This window comes from Episyrphus balteatus, chromosome 1, assembly GCF_945859705.1.
Source record: "Episyrphus balteatus chromosome 1, idEpiBalt1.1, whole genome shotgun sequence".
Taxonomy (NCBI): domain Eukaryota; kingdom Metazoa; phylum Arthropoda; class Insecta; order Diptera; family Syrphidae; genus Episyrphus; species Episyrphus balteatus.
The window spans coordinates 114,063,204-114,080,333 of NC_079134.1; the positions used below are offsets into that span (position 1 = coordinate 114,063,204).

Here is a 17,130-nt window from a genome sequence, read left to right on the forward strand (position 1 = left end):
TTGGTACCTGCCAATATTTCCGGTAGTCAATCCTAATAAACCAGCTAAAGTTCGTCTAGTGTGGGATGCAGCCGCAACTTATTCTGGAATATCTCTCAACTCAAAGCTCCTTACCGGTCCCGATACGTTACCCACCCTTTCCGATGTTCTCTTCCGTTTTCGCCAACGCAAGTTTGCCATTTGTGGCGATATTAAAGAGATGTTTCACCAAATTGAAATTCTGGAATCCGATCAAAACGCTCAACGCTTTCTCTGGAGAAACAAAGACACCGGTCAAATCGAAGATTATCTGATGCGAGTAATGACTTTTGGTTCTACGTGCTCGCCATACTGCGCTCAGTACATTAAAAATAAGAATGCTTCGATATACCTTTCACAACATCCTAGAGCAGTGGAAGCGATTATGAAAAATCATTATGTGGATGATTATCTAGATAGTTTAGACACGGAAGAAGAGGCAGTGTTGTTGGCTAAAGAGGTGATTCGCATACACGAAAGCGGCGGATTTCAAATCCGGAACTTTATAAGCAATTCAAATAACATCGTTGAGAAGCTTGGTGATAGGTCCGCAAAATTCGATAAAATTTTCGAAAACCGAAAAGGACTTAACGAGTCTGAGAAAATTTTAGGAATGTGGTGGTCCCCATCCGAAGATTTGTTCTCATTTAGCTGCACCCTACATAAATTAAGTGATGAAATCTGGAAAGCTGAACAAGCACCCACGAAGAGACAAGTTTTAAGGACGCTCATGAGTATCTTCGATCCCCTGGGGCTGATTTCAAATTTCCTGGTACTTCTGAAAATCTTGCTTCAAGAAATATGGCGTAGTAATGTAGAATGGGACGAACAAATAAAATCTGAGCATTTCCAAAGCTGGTGTCAGTGGCTTCAACTCTTACCGAAAATAGGCATGCTACAAATCAGGAGGCCCTATCTATTCGAAATAAGTACCTACGACAACTGCCAAGTCGAGCTTCACACCTTTGTAGATGCAAGCATGTCTGCGTATGCTGCAGTCGCCTATTTGCGTGTCGTAAACGGGGAACAAATCGAATGTAGCTTAGTAGCCTCCAGAACAAAAGTCTCTCCCTTGAAACTTATATCAGTTCCACGTCTAGAACTAGAAGCTGCCGTGCTTGGAGTGAGGTTGGCCAAATCGATCAAAAGAGGACACACCGTGGAAATACATAAAAGTTATTTTTGGTCGGATTCGAAAACAGCACTTTGCTGGATTAAGAACGACTGTAGGCGATTCAAACAATTCGTAGCTTTTAGAGTTGGTGAGATCCTAGAAGAATCTAATCCAAAAGAATGGCAATGGATCCCAACCGGTGAAAATGTTGCCGACGAGGCCACAAAGTGGAATACCAAACTTGACCTTCAGTCCGATAGTCGTTGGTACAAGGGACCTCTATTTCTATACCTACCAGAAGATAATTGGCCAAGAGCAATTGATAAATTCTAAACAAACGAAGAGGTAAGGGTACTTATTCATCAAATCGCCGATCCATCACCCATCATTGACTGTGAGAGATTTTCCAAATGGAAGCGACTTAAGAGATCAATGGCTTATGCGCTCCGTTTTATCAACCTCGCAAGATGGGGCAAAGAACTATTGGAGGATGTCTCTTTAACCCCAACGGAAATCGTTGCTGCGGAAAACTTCCTATACGGACTCTGTCAATCTCAATCGTTTTCAAAAGAGTGGTCTGTGCTCAAGAAAAACAAATATGGTAACGCAAAAAACATAACGCTGGAAAAATCAAGTTCGCTATTTAAGACCAGTCCATACATGGACTCAAACAATGTAATTAGAATTAAAGGTCGTATAGACGCAGCAGAACACGTCAACAATGCTTGCAAAAGACCTATCATTCTGCCTAATAATCACCGGATTACTCTTCTCATAATTCAAGACTACCACGAAAGATTTCAGCATAGATTTTCTGAAACTGTTGTTAACGAAATCCGTCAAATCTTCTTCATACCATCATTAAGAGCAACTGTGAAAAAAGTCGAACTCGCCTGTCAAATATGCCAAATTCGTAAAGCAAAACCTGAACCTCCATTGATGGCCGACCTACCTCCTGCAAGACTCAAGTCATTTACGAATCCATTTTCCTATGTTGGCGTCGATTACTTCGGTCCTATGTTTGTCTCCGTGGGGAGACGTCTGGAGAAACGTTGGGGGGTTCTATTTACCTGTTTGACTATCAGAGCCATCCATATAGAAGTCGCACACAGCCTGTCTAGCGATTCCTGTATCCTCGCCCTCAAACGCTTTTGTTCCAGAAGAGGCAAACCTGTTGAGCTATGGAGTGACAACGGCACTAATTTTAAAGGGGCAAACCAAGAACTTAAGAATGCAGTTGCTAGCCTATCGAATGGTAACGATTTATCGGAGAAAGTCATGAATCAGGGCATTAATTGGAAATTCATTCCACCAGCTTCCCCTCATATGGGAGGGAGCTGGGAGCGCCTGGTTCGCTCAGTTAAAGAAGCCTTGGGGCAAATAACAACTACTCGAAACCCAAAAGATGAGCTACTCCTAAGTATGATGGCCGAAGTCGAACACATTATCAATTCTAGGCCCTTGACCTATGTCCCAGTAGATACCGAAACTGAAGAGGCTTTAACACCAAATCATTTCCTTCTTGGCTCGTCTAATGGAATTAAACATTTTTGTGAAATGGACGACAGCGCTGGAGCTTTGAGGAAAAACTGGATTGCATGTGAAAACTTCGGAAACCACTTCTGGAAACGATGGGTAAAGGAGTACCTTCCTACGTTGACTTTGAGGTCCAAGTGGTTCGTTGAGACAAAACCTTTAGCAGTGGGGGATATAGTGATTATTGTAGATGAAAATAGTCCCAGAAATACCTGGCCGAAAGGAAAAGTAATAAAAACTTTACCAAGCGTAGATGGCCAAGTACGGTCGGCTGTTATTAAGACAAAAGATGGTGTCTACACCCGCCCGGCCACCAAGTTAGCAGTTCTCGAAGTGGGTCAGATAGAAATTGGTAATCCGAACGAGACGTCCGTCTTACCAGGGGGGAGTGTTGCCGCATCTGGCAATGCCCCACGTTAAATTCGAACTTTAAAAGAAAGAGTCAAACATATATTATACTTCTCATGCTATCGCTATGTATAAAGTAAATTCATTGCTCATTGATTAAACCTAACCATAAAATATTTCTTTTCAAAATTTGCGCTCTAAGCAAAAGGACTTAAACGTAACTTAAATATAAAAAAATTTAATTTCATTGATTATACCTAATTAAGATATTTTTTCAGAAATTTAAAGCCTACCACTTTTGTAAATTCTTTTAATAAAGAAAAGTCAAGCTAAAAAATTTGGAATTTTATTGCTTAGCCGCAACACTAAACGAAACCCTGAATTTTTAATACCTTAAAACATCAAACCTATAAAGAAGTGGACTTGACCCATTTTTATTCTGAACGCCTAAAATATGGCCAAAAAAAATTTTTCCAAAAGTGATTTCGAAATCGTCTTTTGTTAAGTCATGCCATTCTATAGGCCTTATCTGAAAAAAAAAAAACATTTTTATCATTTATCATATTTCAATATCACTTTTGGAACGCTTTTTTTTGTTGCCATATTTGCTTCATAAGTAATTATGACAAAGTTATACCTAAAATCTTTTGGATGCTCACGAAAAAAATTGTATTTTCAGCATTCAGCATTTTTTTCTTCTTCCGACAGAAATATGAGTTTTGACCAAATTCTTTTGTCTTTGGAAATGTTTTAGTGAAAAAAATAATTTTAATTTAACAGAAAACAATAAAAATGATATTAAAATAAAAAGTGGCAGACATTTTTGTTCAACTCGTTCTATTCTACAATCCCAGCTAACAATTTTACTTCCACAAGGTTAGGATCTTTAATTTCTTGCAGCTAATATCTCTACAGGGCTTGTATTTAGTTTGTGAATCGAAAATTCAAACTTCCGAGGCTTAACTTTCGTTAACCGTTTCGTTTCTTCAAGCATTAATGAAAACATTTCGTTTAAATTTCAATATGGCCACATGAAATTCCATTGTAGAAGCACAAGAAATAAAAGCCAATAACTGACTTCTTTTAAATGGCTTTGCAAAAGAAATTGTATTAGAACTGCTTACAAAATCTTTATGAATGCTATGTATTTTTTTTTTATCCAATTCGAAAATTATTAGACTCAAAAATTACTTAGGTAGGTTTTTTAGTATGGTAGAAGTACCTACAACTTATACAATTGCCTTAAATGCATTTATTATTGTAGTTCTATATTACCAAAATTATGTCAATAGTATATGAGTCGTGATATTCATTTAAAAAAAAAAATTACGTTGAATTTTAAATAAACCGCAGTTAAACGGTTTTGCCATTTTAAAAAAATATTCCACAAAATAAATGTGTTATAGTTACTCCATTCTAATATTTGAATTAAAAAATTGTTGAATCATTGTTTTTGATTGAAAATTATGTTTAATATCACTTTCAAATATAACGACTTACATAATTGTACGTTTTGCATCTCTGTGTGAGAAAAAAAGAAGTTCAATTTCCGGCGCATGCTCGAAAAGCTTTTAGTTTTATATGTTTGCCTTAGCGAAGTTAGGGGATATTTATTTATATTTGTAGAAGTCCTTTAAGTACAAGCAAAACATTGTAAAAAGCATTTAATTTTATAAGTTTGCCTAAGCGAAGTTAGGCTGCCTAATTTTATTTCTAGAAGCCCTGTGAAAGTGATTACAAGCTTAATTTTTTAAACTGTCAGTCAAACTCATGAGAATAAGAAATATTTGGATAAGTGCCATTATGGTGACCATTTTTGGTTTTTTTTATTCATTGTTATAAAGAAATAAATGAAAAAGTGAATCTTTTCATATCGGTAATTGGTTTAAAATAGTGATATTAAAAATGGTTTACTGACCAATTCGGAGTTCATATTCAAGTAAGTGGAGAAGAAAGGAAAACAAGATTTTAATCTTCTCCACTTATTTAAATATAAAATAGTGATCTAAGTTCAAAACAAAGTTAATTCTCTAATTTTTAAGAAAAAGCCAAAAGCCCAAAAAAATTAAAAGATTTTTTTTCTGCTTCGGAAAAATGGGGCTTGACGGCATCCGGGTGAAACCTCTAAAGTCTAAAAAACCCGAATTTTTCAGATATTCCAGAAAAAATTGTTCTTGAGTAACAAGTTATTCTCTTTCATCTTCTCAATAATGACATGGTTTGACAATCAGTATATAATATTATTTAGTCTTTATTAAATAATTTTTTACAAGATAAAAAAAAAAAACAGAAAATAACCAAAAATAATAACTTTGAAAAAAAAACACAAATGGTCACCATATTCTTTAAGATAGTGCAACTCATCAGGAAGTTAAATCGAAGCCCTTAGGAAGCTCTGGTTTCAACTAGTCCAAATTTGAAACTCTTTTATTATATACCTGAGTAGCTCGATGGGTAAGGTACAGGACTATCAATCAGGATGTACGTGGTTCAAATCCAGCAAAATGCGTCAAGTAAGTAAGAAGTTTTTTTCTCAATATAATTGTGTTTGGAAATTTAATTTCAGAAGCAAAACTTGTCTGGATCGAAAAGAAAGAAGAAAATGAAAAAATAAAATGTAATAGGTACAAAAAAAAAAAAAAAAAAAAAATGAAAAAAAAATATTTTTTTTTTCTTTATTCTGTTTGGTATATACCTCGTTTAGACTTTCACAATCCTTCGACAAGTCTACTCAGAGCTTCTAAATAAAAATAAAAGCCTGCAACAATAATACACATTTTCAAATTTCAAATGTTGGTTGTTTCTATAAGGCATTAAAGACATGTTATGAGTCTCTCCAATCAACTTGCATATGACTCTTCTAAGTCCTATCAAGCTTCTCGGGTGGGCCAGATGGGCTTCTCTATGGTCGTATACAAGCAATATTTCTAAAATCGAAACAGCTTCGTTAGACCCTTGTGGAAGTAAAATTGTTAGTTGGGATATCAGTACAAAAATATTGAAAGGGATCAATTTTTAATCCTTTCATTTGATTTTGTTTTTAATCCTTTCACTTTTTTTTGATTACATGTATTACATATTATCTTTCTGTATTATGTAGGTATGTAAAAATGAGTTTTGCATTTTGAAAAATTCTGATTGAATTCAAAACACTTCAAAATAGCCTGCGTTAGTATAATAATTGGTTGCATAAACTTAAAAATTATTGTAATATATCATTTGACTGCAAAGTCGAAATAAAAAACTTATATCAGATTTATGGCTAGTTATAATTATGTACTTATAAAAAACAATTGAAAACAGAATATTAAACAAAGGGCTTTTAACAAAGCGTTTGGGCCTTGGTGCAGCCGAGGTTGGTTAAAAAAAAAAGCTAAAGTACAATTTGGTGCAGCTGGACATAATAGTGATTTGCACTAAAAACAATGTTGAATAAAAGTGCGGCTAGGGGAGACTGAAAGAATTTGCGCTAAGCATTTTATTTCTTAGAAAACAAAATGAAATACCTTTTTTTAAAAATCATTAAAATAAAAACCTTTTAAAATTTCAAGTTCTATTTGGGGAAAGTAGATAGATAAATTGATTTTAAGCCTTGAAGACATCCTGATTTTATTTTGTTTTTACTTTGTCAGTTTCATGGTGTAAATTTATACTCGTAAATGCACGTACACTATCAAACCAGAAATGACTTAGGTTATATGGGCTAACAGTTGATTTTGTTACCGTCACACTTAGATCAATGTAGATCCCTTGTGATACCCTGAAGTATTGTAACTTCATGAAAAAGTGTTAACCTATAAATGCTATGGTTGGTCGAGCCATTTGGAGGACTTGACAAAGTTTAGTGGGCTGTTGCCTGAGAGTTCTGATATAGTTCTTCTAATTCATTAAAGAAGTAGTTTCCTTAAAAAAATTTCCTAGTGCGGCAGAGTGCTGGACAGTGACAGAGGAAGTGACAGAGGAAGTGTTCGTCCTCATTGCCGCAGCCTCTAAAAAGATCATCCGTACTAAGCCCCATTTTCTTTTTGTAGTATCCTAGTAGGTTATGTCCCGTTAAGACGCCTATTAGGGATCTTAAGAAAGGTTTACTAAGTAGTATGATCTTATTGGATTTTTTCTCGTCGTAATTAGGCCATAGTTTCCTGGTGTGACCTCAGGTGTCTAGGAGGTTCCATCTTTCATTGGTTTTTTTTTTAATATTGTGGACGACATTTCGTTTTATTTCACATTTTGGGATTCTGATATTATGGTCTATGAGAGAGGGATCAAGTACTGAGGGACTTGCAAGCTGTACTGTACTTGCAAGCTCATCCGCTTTTTCGTTGCCGAACACATCACTGTGGCCGGGAACCCAGCAGAGTCTTACATTATGCTGCATACCAAGAACCCTAAGCTCTTCGCGACAGCAAGAAATAAGCTTTGACTTGTGACTTTTTGCTTTTGGATAACCTTTTTATGCTACCAAAAACCAGTTACCATCATCAACAACAACTAAATCCTTTTGAAGAACCGGACCTAAAAAAAAAATCAAGCACTTCTTTATATCGGGTCTCGCGTCAGATTTTGAAGAGAACGAATTGCAGTGCTGTCAAACTGAGCGAAGAGGATAGGTCGGATATCCTAGCTGTTTTCTTTATTAAAACTTTTTTCAAGTTAACTACAAGTCAGCTCGTAACTGATCGCTCGTGTGGAAAAAGGTGTAGGTAGGTACCTACCTACCTAAGCATTTTTTTGTTTTTGCGACCTCAACATTTTTGAACCAAACTTGTCTAACTCGTTTGTCCACCTTTTCTCCATATTTGTCCACCCAAAATTTTCGCTTGTCCACCCTTCAAAAATATTTTATAGCAAAATAATTTTTTTTATAGGAAGTCTGAAAAGTGAAAAATCCTCAGTAAACATTTTTTTTTTAAATATCTCCTAAACGTAGGGTGGAAAAACAATGATTTTTGGTTTGTATTCATTTCTCGTGGTGGAAAACGATTGCCGTTTGAATTTTTGAAAAAAAAGTACTTTTTGGGTATTTTGAAATTTTCATTAGGTACATATACATACCTACACTGTGGTGTATGCGTAACTGTTGTTGGGAGTTTTCAGTACAAAATTTTGTTTTGTAAAATCTTCAAACCTATGGTGGACGAATTTTGGTATAATTAAAGAACTCGAGGTGGACAAACGACAGCAGTTTGAATTTTTGAAAAAAAAAATGGGGATTTAAGGGCAATTTCAATTTTTCAGTGCAAAATTTGTTTCTTGAATATCTCCTATACGGATGGTGTAAAAACAAAATTAATTGGTAGATATGTATAATGTATTATAGAACTCAAGGTGGACAAACAAAACGAAAGTTTTATAAGTCTATCTCAGAATTTAAGCCTTTAAGAAGACTTTTCTTTTTTCAGATTTCCTATAAAAAAAATTAATTTGCTCTTAAATATTTTTGAAGGGTGAACAAACGAAAATTTTGGGTGGAAAAACATGGACAAAAGTTGGAGAAACGAATTAGCTGTTTTGTCGACATTTTCAAAAACAGAACCTTTGCAATTAATGGTCACTGGTACCAACCGTTATTAAAAAAAAACTTGAAACATTTACTCAGGAAGACGGCTCCTTTCAACTCTGAAATTCAATTGAAAGTTTTCCGTGCGTATGACTGTTGCGTCGGAGTTTTTTGCAAGGAATAAATAAAGCTTCCAAGAGTATTACTGCCGTGGAGAAGTGAATCGAACCATAACTTATAGGTTCACTTCAATATACTTGCAAATTTACAACCAACAGGAATAATTGCGGGTTGTGAGCTCTTCGCACCACAAATATGTTTATCTTCTTTCTCTACACTAAATGATAGGTTTAAAAATCAAAACCACTAAGTTTAAATTCAAAAGAAATTGTTTTATTTGTGCGGCGACTTTCAAAAGTTCTTTTGTACCTATTTAAAGTTGTAAGAAATTTGGGAATAAATAAACAAATACAAAAAACCTTAAACTATGTCTTACTAAAACTACACATCATCGTCTATTATTTTCCTAAGTTATTTTGTTTTGAATCTACAATATATTGAATTTAAATATAGAGGAAGATCTCAAATACATTTTCATAAATTTAAAGCAAATATTTCTCTTAAGTTTAATATTAACCTAAAGAAAGAAAGATTTTAAAAAAAAAACAAAAAATAATATAAGGAATTATAGTGTAAGAAAAATATCTGCAAAATCCAATTGCGCTTCTTCTATATAAAATCGGTCTCCCCTCTGTAACTCGTATAACAATATAGAAAAAAACATTTCGGTATACTGCTAATTGCTTAAACGAATTTGTGAATCTTTAAATTCTTATAATTAACTAAGCTATTTTCGTATAGAAGTTAAAATCATACTTAAATCTTTATTCAGATGAAAGTTTTTCGTTTCTCTGTCTTTCTTGTAACGAAGCAAAGACGTAGATGCAATGTAGGGACTTCCATATCCTAAAGTATTGGAAATAAATCAATTGTAACAAACAAAAGAACATATCAAAAAAATATGAATATAAAAATATATTTTATTGGCATAATGATTGTAATGAGAACATGCACAAAATTAAAAAAATATAAAACAATACAGATCATAAAACTACATTATCTACCACTGCAAAGACAACAGCAACATATATGAACACAAAGGTATTTTTTTGAACACAAATTATGCATGTTTTAAATTTTGTTTAACATCATATTTACATACCTGCTATTTTCGAATTTAAAAAATAAGGATCTGGTTGCCAAAGATTATCAAAAAACTCCGGAAGAAGTGTCACATAGTCATCACCTTCTTCAAAAATATCATCTGATATGTCTAGGCGAGATTCCATCCATCTCTGGTGTACAAACATATCTACTCTGAAAACAAAAATAATAAATAAATAAAGGCAATTATGCACATACACAAGTAGAACTTTTTTTAATGCTGCAATAAATTGTCCCCCAAAATAAAATAGGTAAATATGTACTAGATAAGTACTAATATGAATGTTTAAAATTCATTCTGAGATTTCCGAACTTAGTCAGATTAGGTTAATTTTGGTCGAAGTTTGTTCCCAACATCAAAAATTCTGCTTTATTTTTCTTAGAAAAGGGCGTTCACTAGGAGAATGCAAAAAAAATAACCAGACCGATACGAATTAGACCTATGTACATTAGGGCGTTCGTTTTTCGGGAATCAAGTTCCTAAGTGGAAAAACTGTTTCTAAATAATAAAAAAAATCCCCTAATTTTTTCAGATTTTTATTTTGACGCTAGATGGCGGCGCCCCAAGAAGGTTTAAGTTTTCTCTCATTTTAAAAAGGTATATGTTGACTTAAGAGGCCATCGTATTCTCCAAATAAACTATTAAATAGTCTATTTACTAGCTGCGTTCCTTTGGAAATATTTATCTACTTTTTAGTACTTAAAACTACTTTGAACTACTTTTGCTATACTGAAAAAGTAGCTCAAAGCAGCTTTAAGTACTAAAAAGTAGATAAATATTTCCAAAGGAACGCAGCTACTATTAAAATAGTTATATGTGACTATTTAAATAGTCAATACTGAGTATTTAAAATAGTTATCCCGGTTTTAACTTTTTCTCTGTGTACTATTGATGCCCTTTCAAGCCATATATGTCTTATTCGAATATGTCTCATATATTGGTGCTAGGTTTTTTCTCCCTATTATATTTTTGGGCATTCTCCTTTGGGCAGACAAATGAATTAGAGTCTAAACATTTTTTTTTCTATTTTGCTTTATGACCAGTTTTAGTTAGTTTTAAACCCTAGTTTTGCATGTTTACAATTATTTTTTATATAATAGGTAACAGTAGAAACTGTAGGTTGCTCCTTACGCGTGATTTCACGATTTTAATTCTCTTTTTGAGTCCTCTGTCCTACTCACGCTACTTCGTTGCTCCACTTGGGGTATATTCAGTCGCTAGACAGGAGCCGTTCACAAAATTCCAAACCTAGAGTTGGTTGTTTTTTTTTTTTCAAAGAAGCTTGTTTTTGGTCTTTACTCAATGTTTAATAAAAAAAAAACATATATTTTTGAAATGCGTCTTACTTTTATGCAATGTAAAGTGACCTACTAAACAATTAGCCAGTTTTTCTTTGCTGATAAAAAGCATTACAACAGAAGATCGGGCACCCTTGCAATGACCAATGATATATGGATGGATAATCTACATATCAAAATATGCATATTCAAAATTCTATATGCATATTTTGTATTTACTCAAAAAAGTCATCTTTGAGGTAGTTATAAGCTGCCAAAAGTTGTAAGTAAAAAATCGAAAAACTAAGACATAGCACATTTAGAGTTTTTAAAAGTAAGTATACTGATTCAATTTCATTGAATAATGTCCATTCGTAAGCCCAGGATAGCTTGCCAAATTTTTATTTTTACTGTAAAATTTTACACATTACCGCATTTTTTTATAATTGACACATATTCAAAATCAAAATGACAACAAATCTCCATTTAAAGAAATCCATTTTTTGTTCTTGTTTCTAAGATATCCGCTGTCAAAGATTTTTTTGTTTATTGTCTGCTAATTTCAGGGTCATCCAACGCTAAAGGTGAAACGACAGCCCGGCTGCCCAATTGTCAATCTCGGATATGGCAATTGCGTCATAATCTCTTTGACATTTCTTGTCAAAAAGTAAATTTCTGCCATAACGCCGCAAAAGAAGTATAACTTCAAAAATGTAAAACACAAATCGTTGGATGACCACTAGTTGCGCTTTAACTGATCGCTTCTCACAAAACACTGATATGAAATTACCAAACATTGTAGTAAATTTCTCCATAAAAGTAAACATAGCCAGTAAAAGGCAAAATATTATAGAGAGGAAAAAACATACTTACCTAAAGTCCATGTCCTCTACATTGATTGAGTTAATATCTACAACAAATATGCTAAAATCCACTATCACTGGTGCGCCTTTTCTAGAAGGAGGACGAATTTCTGAAATTAAGTAAAATACAAAATTTTAGAATCTTAAAGATTTATTGTTTTTAAAATTGTTTGAACGGAATTGACTAAGAAATAGTGACTGCTTAAATAATTTTTAACGCTAAATAAATTCTTAACAGTCTCCAACTTATATAATTTTAGGCTGTAGCTGTATGCTTAAAAAAATATGCTACTAAGGGCCGATTTGTTCACAATCGATTATCTTTTAATCAAGGATTTTTCTATGGAATAAACCTTGGTTAAAAGATAATCGACTGTGAACAAACTGGCCCTAAGTATGCTTAAAAACAAATTCGTCTAAATTCTCTGACCCGTTTGTATAAAATATTTAAACAGGAAATGATATGGAAAACTTTTTGCCTTTTTTGTTTTATTTTCAAATAAATTGTTTTCGGGAAACTTAAAAACTTAAAAATAATCTATGTAGCTTTACATCCAAATTTTTACAAGATATCCTCAAAATTAGACCAAAACAAACAGAATAAGTTTGTTTCATAAATTGCTCTGCAATTGTAAACAAAATCCAATCCTGGATATTATGATGTCAAATTAGATATTCTGAAATACAAATTAAATATGCAGAAATACTGCTTATTGCCGATTATTGGTATATTATAATTTAAATTAATCAATAAATAATATTTGAGACCATTTGTATGAGGGTCTTAATAGATTCTTATCCAAAAATTGGTCAATAAGAGCTCCAAAGAATCAAAATTACTGCTTAGTGCTTATATATAGATATTTGTACGCTCATCTATTAAATAAGTCTATACTTTGAGTCAGGTGCCATGAAAAAAACAATAAAAGTCAATAAATTACAAAATTTGTGCGCGTGTCCCAGAAGTTCAAGGACTCGCATTTGTCATCAGAAAATCTTACTGTTGTTATTTTGGTTTGAATTTGATGGAATTCCTTCTTCGTATCTATGTTTTATTTTGCAGAATACAAACATTTCTATTGAATTCTATTATGTATATTTACTACATACAAAGATACATAAATACATACAGAAAAAAAAGAGATATTTATCTATCAACCTTTAGACTTTGCGTGTCTTGCTATAAATAATTAACATCTTAATGATTTTTCAGCTTAGTGATTTTTGAAGGAAATGTAATTAAATTTTGTTTTTGGTAAAACAAAACTTTTGTAATATTATCATGTTTAGATAGCATTATAGGTCATTTTCTTTTCTTTTGAGTTGCTTCCATAATCATTTTACTAGAATTTATTACATAAAGTTAGTTTCAATTTTTCGTTTAAAGCTGAAACACAATCACGCTTTGCCGTCGATTTTGACAACTGCGAAAAGTTCAACTATAGGAAATCTGTGTATCCTCACACAATGACGCTTTTCTTACGTACGCTTTTTTTGACAAACGTAAGGAAACGTAAGAAAGCGAGCAAAAGTTCAACCAGACTGAACTTTTGCTCGCTTTCTGACATTTAACAGACATAGTTACAGTCACCCACATTATTATTGCGCCAAATGTGAATAAAAAAAAATAAATTATTGCAAAACTATGTGTGTTTTTTAATTTCTCTATATAGATTTTGCACAAAAAAACGACATCGAGATATTTTAAATCAAAACAATTTACGTATTAAAAACAAAAAAAATTTAATGATGTTTTAGACTGAGTTTTATTGTTAAAAACAATATATTTTGATTGGTTTTGTTTTTATAAATATAGGATTAAAGAATAAACAAATTTCTATGCATTTTTTAAACACATTAATATCCTTTTTCATTTTTCCACAATTAAATCAAGATAAAGACTTGGCCCAATAATTTTGTGAGTGAGTGTGATTTTTTTATTTGACAGCAGATTTTATGTTGCAATCAGCTGTTCAAAGTCAAAGTGACAGAAGCGCGCTTTGAGGATTTCTCAACGTAACGCAACGAAGCGACGCACTGTGGGCTAGAACCCTTTTTTAGCTGGAATTAATTATAGAAATTCTCGAAATAATCTAAAGTTGCAGTTAAAGCCATTAAGATGATGTCGAATGATATAATAATGATAATTTTATGGTACAACAGACACTAAAGATAAGACCAACAACAAAAATAAACCAAATATGTTAAATAAGGTTTTCCAATTTACAACAGATATTATTGGTATAAAAAAACAAAAAAATGAGTTTTTTGAAGTTTGAACGCATCAAACTCGAAAATGGTGTCATTGAACGCTTACAAAAGTTGTTTTTACTAAATAGGGAAGGTAAAATGTTAATGCAAATAAAAAAAACCGTTATTTGAAAACATTCAACACGTTTAAGTGGTTTTTTTGAACATTTTTCTCACTATACTTTCAGAGTTACAGCGAAAAAAGTTTGTGCTTGTAGGACATAGTTTTATAAAAAACATAATGCCATATAGGCTAGCTACTTTTTAAAATTATTTCTAGAGTGTGCCTACGCGTGCCTTTTTTTTAAAGCTTAGGAACATTCGTTTTATATGAAATCGGTGCTAGTAACATAACATAAAATTTATAAACAAAAGTTCAATAAAATTACAATTTAATAGCAAATACTATATTAGGATATATCACTAATTGATAAACTAGCAAAATTTTCACAATCGATCCGTTAAAACAAACTCAGTAAACGAATATCTGTGCCTACGTTCTGTAACTTAGTCGAGAACTTCTCGCATCGAAAAATTTTGAATCAAAAATTCCGTACGTTTCTCTATTTGGAAAAATAACCTGTGTCTGTATCTCGATGTGAGAAGCAACCCTTAAAATTTTTTATTCCATTGGAATTATTGGAAACTGTCAAAAAAAGGGAAAATATTTGTACCTTTGGCCATCAAAGGTCATATAGACATAGTTTTACAATAAATGTCCCAAGGCTCGGTAGTCCGAAGATAGAGCAGTCGGTGAGCGAGTGGAGGGTACCGAGTTCAAGTCACAGTTAGGGCATGTAATTTTTTCTTTTTTTTTTCTTTAATATTCTTTTTTTTAATTTAAAAATTTAAGTGACACAAAAATAAATTACAGCGAACACTTTTTCAGAAGTAACATCTCACATTTAATGCAAGATTATCAAATTTTTTTCAAATATCTTACTTTCTCGCATCCTTTTTGCTTGTGAGTAATTTTGGCAGTTCAATCGAGAAATTATCTCGATAATTTTCTTACAGACACAGTTTTATTCACATTTTTCCAGTCTGTCAAGCATTTTGATTCAGAAATGTTTCAAGGCGAGAAAATTTTGTTTATAGAAACAATCGAATGTGAGAAAATGATTTTTGTGTCGATTCACATTATTTTTGTTCCGATTTGTGTGTTTCATGCGAGAAATTTCTCGATGCGAGAGTTATAGAACGTAGGCACTGGATAGAGGAAAAAGTGGACTTTTTTGTTTTTTTTTCCAAAATTTGCTTTTCGATTGTGTTTTTATGTATCCAATGAATGCTTTGACCTTAATTTTGAATGAACAATTATAGCTAGTCCATTTATCTATCGAATAAGACTAAAATGAGCAATATTTGAAGAAGTTGACTTTTTAATTAATTCCTGCTAAAATAGCGTTCTAGCCCACAGTGCGACGCCCTGAAGCGTGATTGTGTTTCAGCTTTTAGTTATTTTCCAAATGAAACCTTAAAAGCCATTCCATTATTTTAATGTCGTTTTCGATTGGTTTCACTCAAGGATTAACTCATTCTAAAATCCAATGAAACAGTTTGAATTGCTTCCACTCAATTTTGAAATTTTATATCTGTATTGGTGAATAAATAATCAAATACAAATTTTTTTCTTTTCTCCTGTAAAATTTCAAATGTCAAATATAAATTAATTTTTTTTTCTTTCAAACGAAATATTATAAAATAATTTTCAAAAACGGTAATATTAAACAAATTAATGGGATAGTTGGTCTGCAAAATATTTTAAATAAGTATATAATGCGTTTATTTGTTTGAAAATAAATAAAAAAACTAATTTCAGAAAAAAATTTCTAAAATTTTGAATTAAAAACAAAAAAAAAAACTGATTGAGTGATTGTGTTGACTTTTAAATATCCATGTGTTAGTGCTTCTTAAGTGGATTCTGAATTTGAATCGAGAAGAGAATTTCTCTCCTGAGAAGTGTTCTAGCTGTCATTTTCGTGCGAATAAAACACTTTCAGAAGACTTCTGAACGCTTCCGGACGATTCCGGACGTCCAATCGAAAACACCATAAGTAATCTTTTTTTTGGAAATTATTATTTTTGAAGTTTATTAAACAACTTTGATCTAGTATTATATATTTTGAGTACAGTTAAATAGTACAAAATATTAACAAATAAATTAAAAATGATAAAAACAAAAAATGTAAACATCGACCAAAATAAGGCGTCTTAGTAAGGGTACGACAGATCCAACTGATGAGCCCACTGTCGTACCTGGGCGAAACGCTTTATAAATTTGGAGTTGAGGTCACTTGAACTTCAAAATTAAATAATCATTTTTATCAAAAAAACAAAACCGACTTCCATGATTCAAAACGGGGTTTTTGGTTTTTCTAATAGTTCCTATGGCTTAAACTGAACGAAATTAAAATGGGACCACATTGCAGCCACTAGCTTTCCAATACAAAATTATCAAAACTAGCCGACCCCGCACTCAAAATTCGAGTCGAGTGCCAATTGTAACTTTTATTTATGCTCAAATAAGCACACTATATAAATCACTTTATTTACTACTAAGAATATGCAACACTTAATTTTATTCGAAATTCGAGAATGTCCTCGAAGGTTCTCGTCTTTGCTTTTAGAAGTTTTCACTTCCAGAAAGGAGAGGGCGTGGTTCAGCACATTTGTTTTTGTTTTTTTCCTCAATTTTAATTTATTGTTTTTATCTATTTCGGTAAAAAAAAATAAATAAAGTATACATTCTGCACATCTAGATAAAATTTCCTATCGTTCCGTATATAATTTATGCCCCTTCGGTTTTTTGTGGTCCACGTATTTTGTACCACAAAATAAGTGTTTGCCGTTTTATTATATGATGATGATTGATTCACTCTGTCCAAAGTTATGCGGTAACAAACATAAAAAAAAAAAAAAAAAAATACAGACGAATTGAATACCTCCTCCTTTATGGAAGTCGGTAATTAGGTAATTAAAAATGGTTACCTTCATGA

At 32.4% G+C, this 17,130-nt stretch overlaps 1 protein-coding gene across 3 annotated transcripts in view; it reads right to left on the reverse strand.

Moving 5' to 3' along the window:
- The window catches only part of LOC129907838 (glycine receptor subunit alpha-2), a 78,758-nt gene that overhangs the window by 24,331 nt on the left and 37,297 nt on the right, over window positions 1-17,130 (reverse strand). For all 3 annotated transcript variants that reach the window (XM_055984235.1, XM_055984234.1, XM_055984233.1), the window contains exons 5-6: window positions 11,892-11,991; window positions 9,739-9,893 (exon numbers count right to left, since the gene is read on the reverse strand). In XM_055984235.1, the coding sequence (XP_055840210.1) occupies window positions 9,739-9,893; window positions 11,892-11,991 (255 nt within the window). The remainder of the gene's footprint in view (window positions 1-9,738; window positions 9,894-11,891; window positions 11,992-17,130) is intronic.